Source organism: Schistocerca serialis, chromosome 7 (assembly GCF_023864345.2).
Source record: "Schistocerca serialis cubense isolate TAMUIC-IGC-003099 chromosome 7, iqSchSeri2.2, whole genome shotgun sequence".
Taxonomy (NCBI): domain Eukaryota; kingdom Metazoa; phylum Arthropoda; class Insecta; order Orthoptera; family Acrididae; genus Schistocerca; species Schistocerca serialis.
The window spans coordinates 282,849,561-282,860,696 of record NC_064644.1 but is presented as its reverse complement, the minus strand read 5'-3'; the positions used below and the strand labels follow the sequence as shown (position 1 = coordinate 282,860,696).

Here is an 11,136-nt window from a genome sequence, read left to right as displayed (position 1 = left end):
AAAAAAGCAGTTTAAGTGGTAGAGTGCAATAATAAATAATTTATGGTTTCATCAAAACACAAAATCTTTAGTGTGGTTTGTTGTGTCAGAACATTTAGTGTTAGCAGGTAAGTGTCCTACTATGGGAATGTCCGAGATCTAATGTCATAATAAAGAGCTACAACATAAATAAGAATGCTAATTTTTATTTTGTTGTAGCACTAACACCCCCATCCTATAATGGCGCTTAGTCAGTTCATTTTTGTACTATCGGTACCATAAACTCATTTAGTTTCAGGAGGTGCTGTCTAATACTATTGTGTTGCTGCAACACATGTTTTGTACTGTTACAAAACATTTTAGGCCTGGAGGCAGGGTTGCAGTATTTTGTATGCGAAACTATTAGATATGTAAAAAATTGCAACTGTCAGCAAAATCATTCTGTTGCTCATAAGGCTTTCATATTTTTGATACACATTTTTGACATGGAAGTAGCAATTTGTACCTAACACAGCCATTGCGTCTGTGTGTGTTGTGCGTGTGCGCGCGCGCGCGCGCGCGCGCGTGTGTGTGTGTGTGTGTGTGTGTGTGGGTGTGTGTGAGTGTGTGTCTGAGTTTGTGTACTTTTGGACATACATTTTAGATTTGGAACTACTATCAGCTGCACATTGTACATACGTTTTAAAAACGTTTTATACATGAAATTAACTTGAGACATTTGAGAAACATCATTCTCTTTGCAGAACAATAATGCAGACAATTTAGATGTGAAAATACTTAAGAGACAATTTTTCCCTACATTGAGTGTGGTGTCAATAGCTGTACTATTCTGACTGAAAAGTGCTGCTTAACCTCTAAGTTTCTTGCTTTACGTATTTTTATAAATAATACGTGTTCTTCAGATACTTTTAAACATGATGCAAAATTCTCATTGTTTGCATATTTTATAAGTGTTACTAAATTCTGATTGGCTATTTCATTTGAAATGACTTGTAGAATACTGAGCTTTGACTGGCTGTTTCGTTTTAATGGCTTGTAATACTAGGCTCTTACTGGAGGAGAGGAAAGCGAGGGGAAGAACATGATGAAGTCATGCGTTCGATGTCGCTGATGATGTCATGTGTTTTAGGTCACTGACGATCTCATGCACTCAAGTTCAATGTTCATTGACGATCTTAGGAATTCCCTGGTCCTGCTTTTATGGATCCCGTAAGGTCGATTTGTATCTCATATTACCGTCGCATCAGCACTGTGAATACCTCTCTGTTCTGAAACTGAAAAACAGAGCTATGCTCGAACTAACATCTTTGAATTCAGCCACAGAAGAAAATGTTGAGTTGATGCAGCAACTTGCATTCGGGCGTTGTTGGGCTGCAAAATAACAACTGACGACTGTTGAAATTGTTATGTCCTTAAGTCATGTGACAAAGAACACAACAGCTAACATGGAAAACAATGAGTTTTTTTTCTTAATCTGTGAAACTGTGTATAGTGAAACACTTGTTTCAAATATTGCGGTCGAGCGGTATTAGGCCCTGCAGTCACAGACTGTGCGGCTGGTCCCGGCGGAGGTTCGAGTCCTCTTTCTGGCATCGGTGTGTATGTTTGTCCTTAGGGTAATTTAGGTTAAGTAGTGTGTAAGTTTAGGGACTGATGACCTTAGCAGTTAAGTCCCATAAGATTTTAGACACACACAAATATTGCGTATAGCAGACACACTATTTGTGTTGTTTCCCGTGGCAGCCAGAAAGGGGATATAACATTTTAGGAGTTTACGGCAATAAAATTCTTACTTTCTTCTTTTCTTAGTAAACAGGAGTATTTAATTATTCATATGATAGTTATTACACAGTTTTACATCTAATAACATACATCTCTCACACATACATCATAACAAAGTAATGTACAGTACACAGTTACACGAAATTACCTTCTCGCTCATCTTCCCCATGTCCAGCCTTCGTGAAATGCAATAGGAAGCTTTTACTCTCAGGTATCCGATAAAACACAGACTAATTGATATGCGGAAGGAACAACCGTTCCTACGTTACTTAACAACACTCCACGTTTACAAAAGTGGTTTACAATGTTCACTGGCATGTGTAATTTGCAGAAAGCAGGACGAAAATATTTTCTGTACTCGGGGTCAGCAAAATCTACAAGCAAACGGCCTTCCTGCAAGCGTATTTTCTGGAACATTCTTGAAGACAACATCCATGAGAGACAGGTGAGGGTTGATGTATTGTGGTGTAACCATTTGTCACGTCCGACGAAGGGAAATCTGTCCTCGGAGGGTACTTGACACTTTCGAGCGTCTCTGGAAAGCGCATTGTTATCCCTGGGTGACGCAGTGTAGTAAGAGAACAGAAGCAAGAGACAGTCACTGCCCTGTGCGACAGTTCAACTACCCCACGGCAGCCATGCTCATTAGTCATTATACTGTCTTGTTTTGCAAAATGTCTTGAATGGAATGATGTTGCTTCTACATCCACCACTTGAGGAATTCATTCGTTTATAGTGTAGCAGTACATATGCCTTGATATCAGATCAGGAGAACGCATTTCACAGATATGACAGCACGTTCTCACAGCGATTTGTCAGATGCTTTTAATGCAATGCAATTCTTTCTTTCTCATTTATTCAGATAGGCATTTATATACCAACTAATAGCCTATTACAACATTATCTGATCTCGGTTACGTCATAAGAATGTTTGGAATGTCTGTGACGTGTGGCAGGTTTACTGTTGTTTCGCAAAAGGAGAAAGTAGGTAGTGAGAAACGCCGAAAAGCCAACAAGTCTTTGCAAAAAATGAAGTCACGATTTACGTTGTGGATTTAACAGAGTTCACTTTGCCACATACGTTCGTTGTGTAGCGTACTTTTGCTTACATACAGTCAGTATTAAAATTCACATGAAAATGTTCCATTTCGCTCGAGAATACCTGCTTCAAAAATGCACAGCAGTTTGTATCACTTCGAAAGTTTATTACAACACTGTCACATTTTTCAAAGAAGAAGAATTCCATGTTGAGCGCTCCAAGGCAGACTTCGCTGCTGCTTCTATTTCTTCCATGTGTTGCGATTTTCTTGTGGATATCATATGTCTGAAGGGCATTGCAATTTATGGCTGTTCCTTAGCAAAAGGTATGCAGTCATGTTGGACGAACAACTGCTTTCGCTTTTCATTTACTACTTGAAAAGCGAGCCACGCTCGCCAGCCGCTCTACACCAGGTACTGCACTACCACGTGGTATGTTACTACTCTGACACCTTCTGAAATCGTTGCCGTTGTGCAGACGTAGGCTGCGAGAGAGGTGAAGTATGTCGAGGCTGCCCTGACGTCCGGAAGCAGGTGGCAGCTCCTGCCGGCCCGAGCAGAACAGCAGCTCTACGTCGCCCACTGCAGAACCGGCGGCCGTCACCGGCAGTCGGTGGCGGCCGGCGTGAGTAGCGGCAGCAGCAGCAGCGGCAGCAGCCAGTGCGCCGCCGTCGTTCTCGCGCCCCTGGACACGGCGCCGCGGCGCGCTCCCGAACTCACGCTCGCCCCCGCACCTGCTGCCCCCGCCGCCCCCGAGGCAGACGCCGCCCCCGGCAGGTCGCGCGACGGGCCAGGCGGCTGCGGCAGCGGCTCCACCGGTGACGCCGCCACCATCGCCTGCAGCGGCGCTGCAACAGTCCGCGAAACTTCGCTAGCGTCTGACGTCACTTTGCAACTGACCTTTACTACCACAGTTTCTAACACAATTACTTGGAGTACGTATGATGAAAAATTTGTCAAAAAGTGACATTTTGCTTTGAATCTCTTAATAATACGCTAAAGAACCAAAGCAACTGCTATACCTGCCTAGTATCGTGTAGGGCCCCCGCGAGCACGAAGGAGTGTCGCAACACGACGTGGCATGGGCTGGATTAATGTATGAAGTAGTGCTGGAGGGAACTGACACCATGAATCGTGCAGGGCTGTCCATAAACTCGTAAGAATAGGATGGGGTAGAGATCTCTTCTGAACAGCACGTTGCAAGGCATCAAAGGTATGCTCATTAATATTCACGTCTGGGGAGTTTGGTGGCCAGCGGAAGTGTTTAAACTCTGTAGCTATTCTGAACGTGTGTGGTATCGCATTCTCCTGCCGGAACCGCCCGTCGGAAAGCACAGTGGACATGGATGGATGCAGGTTGTCATACAGGATGCTTACGTACGTGTCACCTGTCAGAGTCGTATTAGACGTATCTGGGGTCTTATATCGCTCCTACTGTACACTCCCCACACCATTATAGGTCCTCCACCAGCTTGAACAGTCCCCTGCTGACATGCAGGGTCCATGCTTCATGAGGTTGTCTCCATTCCCGTACAAGCAAATCCTCTCGATACAATTTAAAACGAGACTCGTCCGACGAGGCAACGTGTTTCCAGTCACGAACAGTTCAATGTCGGTGTTGACGGTTCCAGGCCAGGCATAAAGCGTTGTTTCGTGCAGTCATCAAATCCCCACTTCATCGCTACCTCGGAAACGCTGTCCCACCGCTCGCGCGCCATCTGTAACTTCACGTTCAAACTCACGCAAATGTTGGTAACCTGCAGCTGTAACCAACCTGACAAATGCGCCAGCAGTTGTGTTATACAGTTTTACTCACTAATTATTGCCACCTAGCATAACTCCGAAAGTATGATAGTAGGTGAAAAGTTTTTTTGGGACAAAATTTGCATGGGACAATGGGGGCCACAATATCGTGCTGGTTTTTTGTTGCTTGATAAGGTCCCTTCAGAGATATGAAGGTCAACTTTGTTTTTTAAATGGGATGTTATAGTTTGGTACTTCTTTTCTGATAGCGGCAAACGAGACGAATCCGATGATGTGCCTTTGAATGTCAACAAAGGCCACAAAGGTAGCATGAACGTCCATTTACAGAACGTGTTCGAAGTGATGACCATTGGTATCAATACAGTGCTGTAATATTCTTATCATGGATTGAGTGGTATTCCTTATCACATCGGCGCTTACCGAAGCACACACTTTGACTATTCTCTCTTGCATATTTTCAGGTGTAGTTGGAACGTCTTTATAAACAATGTCTTTTATGAATCGGACAAGAAAAAATCCAGAGGTGTCAAGTCTGGCGAATGAGCCGGCCGAAACACATCTTCTCCGCGTCCAATCCTACGATTTGGGAATTGTCTCTGCAACTCATTTCTATCCATCAGCGAAAAATGTGCCGGACATCCATCGTGTTGATTCCACACTCTGTTCCTTGTTCCTAAAGGTATTTCTTCCAATAACTGACCGAATGTTTCTTGCAGCCAACATGGATTTTTAGTTGCCCAATAATGCGTGTTACGGAAAATAACATTTCCATGGTACGTGAGTGTAGCCTCGTCAGTAAATAAAATCAAATAAAGCGTCAGGATGGGTAATTCTGACAGAGGAAGAGCTAATTAATACATACGACTCTGCTTTATAAACACTTCATGTGTGACTTATGTTTTGCATAGGACTGAAGTGGATGTTATAGTAAGTTTCTCGACATGAATGTAAGTGCTGATAGACGATTTGTAGAGAGATGAGCATTATTAGGCCTTCAGTATGGAGCATCAAGCAGCTGCAGCAGAGCAGCGATCCGTTATCCGTGAGATTAGCGCTATTAAATTCTTTGCAGGTCACTGAAATTTAGTTCTAGTATAACCTATTATTTTTATTACGGTGCTATATTCAGGATGCCAAATCACACCAGGGTCCGGAGTATCATGCCCTAATGGGGATTATTTCGGGAGTTATTGGTGTTTTTTGAAGTTTCACTGAAATTGAGATAAGCTCTGTATTAAACCTGCGAGCACCAATTATGGTATGAGGACCAGATAGACATCATAGTAATTGGCGCTTTTTTGAGATTGAGGGGTATTTCAACAGTTATTCGCGTTTGTTTCTACTCTAGATCTATCACTGTAGATTATCTAGAGCATTATGGCCAGAGTCATTAAATTATTTTGTAAGGCAGGGAAAATGAGGTATCAAGTGACAAGATTGAGATGTTTCAGACCGACAACGAAAACAGAGGAATTGCTGAACGCTCTTTTGAAAATGAGAAAAATTGCTACGGGGTTTCCCTCTAACAAATTTTGTTCCCCATGATGTAACCTATCACATCAGACTACTGATGCAAGTGCTATGAAACACCCTGTGGAAGGAACGGGCTCGGAAGCACGAAAAAGAGTCGGCAGTCAATGTACTCCGACTTCACATCGTTGTATTCACTGAGTCACGGAAGGTTACATACAGAATTTTTGACCATGCAGAGAGGTGCTGTAAACGTATTTTCTAAATTGTACAGCGTGTTTCGGACTCCGTTTGTGGTGAGATGCACCGAGTGGAGACAGAGGAATACGACCTATGCTGAGGAATTATCACTTCCACAGACGTGTTGGTCTTTGACATTGAACGGTTACTTTGACTCGGAATTTTAAATAATTTTCATTAAACGTTTATAAGTGTGGCACTCTAAACATTTTCATATGTACTCCGTTGTCTGCTATAAAAATCGAGTTGCAGTACAGACACACTTCGACTTTGAAAGTGTTCGTGTTTTAAGGTGGTCAAATATTTTTGTATCTCTGCTATTTCCCATTCTTCTACTATTGGCAGTCATTCTTTACTATTGTTATGTTACGGTTTTGATAGGTTTTATAATGGGGTGTGAATTGCGCATAAAACCTATGAACTTTTTGATTATGGACTGTTACAACACTACACACTATGCACTAGCTCTTCAATAAATTTTAGTGCAAGTATATATGTTCAGATTAGGCGTAGTGTTCTGCAGTTTCTTCTTTTTGCTACACAGTAGAAAAGTATGTAAGTGTAGGAAAAAGAATTGTATAGAAGCTGACTAAGATGCTGCTAAGTGGGGCGCGACTGCCGGATGCTCAATTGTGTCGAAAAAGAATATCAGCACGAAAGCTTGGACGTAGCTTTGTCAGAATGTGCAAGAGGGAAACCAAGAACAACTGATATATACTAAGATGGTATCTGTTCTTTCGGAAACCAAGAACAACTGATATATACTAAGATGGTATCAGTTCTTTCGAACATGTCCGAAAGAACAGATACCATCTTAGTATATATATAGTTAAGGCTCACCGGCCACTTGACCATCTTCTTCTTCTGCGCAGATGCACAAACAGCGCCCGAACTCTTAAGGAAATCGGCAACGCACCGCGAGTAATGAGTATAATGGGCGGGGGTACTACGAATGTAGTGCGGGACAGTACATTGAGAATGTGGGTTTCGCGGGATGCGTGCCAGAGATAAGTCCCTGCAGTCACACTATCCTCTGTGTCCTCGGTGGCTCAGATGGATAGAGCGTCAGCCATGTAAGCAGGAGATCGCGGGTTCAAGTCCCGGTCGGGGCAGACATTTTCATCTGTTCCCATTGACGTATGTCAACGCCTGTAAGCAGCTAAGGGTTTTCATTTCATTGTAAGAACAATTGATTCATCACTCTGACCACAGCGCATAGCAGAGAGACTGCTCTGTTGTAACGAGACTAAATGTAGTAACTTCACCTAGAGGTTTCATAGGAACACATTTCTGGATGCAGATTCTGTATGAAGGAATGTTCTAAGACTCTGAAGTTAAATACTAGAGCACTCGAGAACGCTGACAGGCTCAGGAAACGAGAACACATAATCTCACAGATGTGGGGGGGATCACGTCATCGCCTGCAATAAAACCTCCGCCCTTCTCAAGCTCCTCAAGCTGCTGAGTCAACCTTCACACAGAGAGACCGATTTTATAATCAAATCGACCACCCAGATGACGACCTGGCTTGTTAGAGCAGACACAGAATGTGGAAAATGTGTTAAAGCAAACACAGAACGTGGCAAAGGAGATACCGTCTGTGCCCTGCAGGGTCGATACCTCCTACCGATGGGACTGACAACCTTACGACGGACATTCGCTACGACACTAGTACTGAGCACTGCACGATACCCGCTACTGACGTAATCATATGCTTGCATGATCTTTCGCAGATAGTGAGACAACAGCTTCTTGTCCTACTGCCCTCCCAGACTGCCACAGAGATTTTTTCCCCGTGTCACTTTCCGTAGAATTTTCTTCCTTCTTTCCTTAAAACCGCTCTTCTTCGAACAACATTCGAACACTTCTTCCATCGATGGGCCCTTATTAATGGGTAGCCCTACCGACTTATGAACGACGTCACAGGCCGGCATTCTGTAAACTCCTCGAGGTAATTACTAACAAATGCAGAGGTCTTTTGTGATGGTCACCACACTAGGCGTGGGAGTGTCCACTGCTTAGTAAGCAAAAAGAAGCTCGTTCTCAGAGTTAAGCCACTCCACCTGTATCAAGAATAATGATGGAATGAAGCCTCTGTTAAGTTGCAGGATGCTTTGGTGAATTCAGCCCGTCTTCACAAGCTGCTGCCAACTTGGAGACAACTGCTGCAAGTCCAAAGCTGTCTTTCTGGCCATAGAGGACACTTCTGATATGCATGCCGCAGTTCTGCCAGTCACAATCGTGACTTACTGAGGGTGGAGGCCGGGCCGATCGACCATGGATAGAGAACCGGTCGTCCATCTGCAAGCTGATCAACTTTGTCGCTGGGTGCTGTATCGCCACTACTGGGGCAGTACAAACACATCCTTACCGGTTGTATGCTGGGACCACCAATCGGACTGTTCTTTGTGTTGCTGTTAAATCCTCTGCCTCCACGCGATCTCGACAACCGACTAAAGGAGTATCCAGTACTCTGGAAGTGAGACTAACTGCAGTCTCACTCATCGAGAGCGCTGAGGCTTCGACACAGTCTGGGCTGCGGAGACACACAGCCACCGCCCCCTCCTACTGGACGCGGCGCTGAGCAGAGACAACGACAGGACCTGCGCTCAGCAAGTTCCTCGCCGGGCATCGAGACGGCAACTTACGATTTCAAGTAGCGCGGATGCAGCGCAGTCAATGCTAGGCATCGCTGGAAGAGGATGGAGTGATTGTAAAACTCTCGCCGTCAAATGATTGTTAACTGGATGACGTTTCTCTAGCTCCCTCGTGCTCCAAAGGATCACTCGGCCTCACTCTCCGCTAGAAATCCTGATAATAACATGACCACAGCTCGGGTCGTAGAACTATGCAATTTTTACTCTAGGCAGCATATGTCGCAGGCTTATCGGGAGTTGAGTGTGAACTGTGGGAATAAAACTCTATTAACTTTCATTACACCTCTCACACGCTGAGCATCATAATTAGGTGGCTTTGAAAAATTATACTAGAGTGGTATTTTTTTTCCTTACAGATATAAAAATAAAAGAGACTATTCTGATCTTACATTTCCTCCCCAACTGATTACGTTTATAATGTCTTCTTCTTTAGCATTTCAGCGTGTGCTGGTCATTGTGTGGACCAGTAAAACCATGGCGGCAGTGCTATATCGTTTTCCGAAAGTGGCGGTTTGCTCGTTTCTGTCGGCATTGAGAACGCGGGGGAAAGAGGGTTTCTCCAGTCTGGTGGTAACGGGCTAGACTTTTCCGAATGTCCCTAAACCGGCGGTAACGAGGTTATACGACGTCAATACAAGGTGGAGTCATTTCCTTATGGTTGCCACTGTTTTACAACATGCATTGCACACAAACCTGAAAGTAGTCATGAGGAACAGCATCTTTGTCAACAGGAGCAGGGAACGGCCAATGAAAATGCCTACATTCTGTTACCGTGTTTGGACCCAGGACGTAAATGCTAAAGAATTTTGCGTATTGAAGCCATCATGCGCTGTAGAAATTATGTGACCTCTGGAGTAGCATATTTCTAAAGTTGAGAAATAACGATCCTTTATGATCAACTGAGTTATAACTTGCAGTGTGGAAAATTGAGAGATTCGCACAGCATGTTCCCGGGCTCAGGGTTGGATGTTGGGCTGAGCTTTTCGGTATTTTTGGAGAGTGCCACCTTATGTGAATGCGCACTTGCTCTATAGGTAGAGCTCACAATTATTTCAGACCGTGAACCAGTATTTCGCTGGACGATAGTGTTTTAGAGAACGAGACGGATTTGACGAAGTTTAGTGGAAACCTGTAAGATGCACTGACGAGCCAAAATATAACCATTGCCTAGTGCGAGATTGAATGCATCCTGGTGCTTCTGCGGAAATGTGACGCAGTAAGGAAGAGGTGTCAGGGGAAGGGAGACGACGAGTGGGCAGTCGTTACACCGAAGAACGGGCCACAAATGCGGAAATTGTCTGATAAAGGGCACATTGCTATGGCGCTGCACCTGGAAACAAGAACCTCAGAAACGGCGAAGCTGGTCGGCTGTTTGCGTTCTACTGTCGTGAGCAACTAGAGAAAGTGGTTGAACGATTTTACAAAACGCTTATCACTGTGCTGTCTGTGATAATGTTATTTATTTATTTTGCTACCATCATCAACGGCAGAAAAATTATCGCAGATGTATTACATGTCATACTTGCTCTGACATACGTTGCCACTGAAGGACATAACTGTCAATAAAAAGGAAAAATTGTAGCAAGATTAAAATATGATGGCCGATTGAAATGTTGTCCTTTTGTCAGTGGGCCATCATCTTTTTCATATTTCAATCTTGCAAAAATTTTCATTTTTACTGGGAATTATGGTCTTGTCAAAGCATGAAGCGTGAATACATCAGAAATAATAATCTGATACATCTGCTGTAATTTTTCTGCCATTGATGATGGTTGAAAACTGAAACCGGTAGCAGAATAAATAATACTATCTCAGACAGCACAGTGTTACGTATTTCGTAAAATTCGTACATGCTGTTGACCAGCGTCTAAGCGGGACGATTGGGTTGAAGAATTGTGGAATAACGCGTGGCCATATGGTACTGGACGTTCACGTCTCATTATTAAACGTAAAGGTCGGAGGATACTCACTGTGTAATCCATGGTAGGCACAGATCTGTGAGAGATCTGACTCCAGAGTACAAAACTGACGCAGGCGCATGTGTTGCGGATCACACTGTCCAGGCATCATTGTTGAACATGTAGCACCATATAACACGGTTACTACGTGTTCCTGTGTTGACCCAACGACCTAGTCAGTTAAGATTGCTGTGGGCGCAGTATCACTGAATTTTCACGGTGAATCGATAGAAACGTGTAGCCTGAAT

The 11,136-nt window shown here is 43.9% G+C and overlaps 1 protein-coding gene across 1 annotated transcript in view; it reads right to left on the bottom strand.

The window, feature by feature from the left end:
* Positions 1–3,399: 3,399 nt before the first annotated feature.
* LOC126413020 (lachesin-like) overlaps positions 3,400–11,136 on the bottom strand; it is a 440,858-nt gene continuing 433,121 nt past the window's right edge. Inside the window, exon 9 of the mRNA XM_050082912.1 lies at positions 3,400–3,647. Coding sequence (XP_049938869.1) covers positions 3,400–3,647 — 248 coding nt within the window. The remainder of the gene's footprint in view (positions 3,648–11,136) is intronic.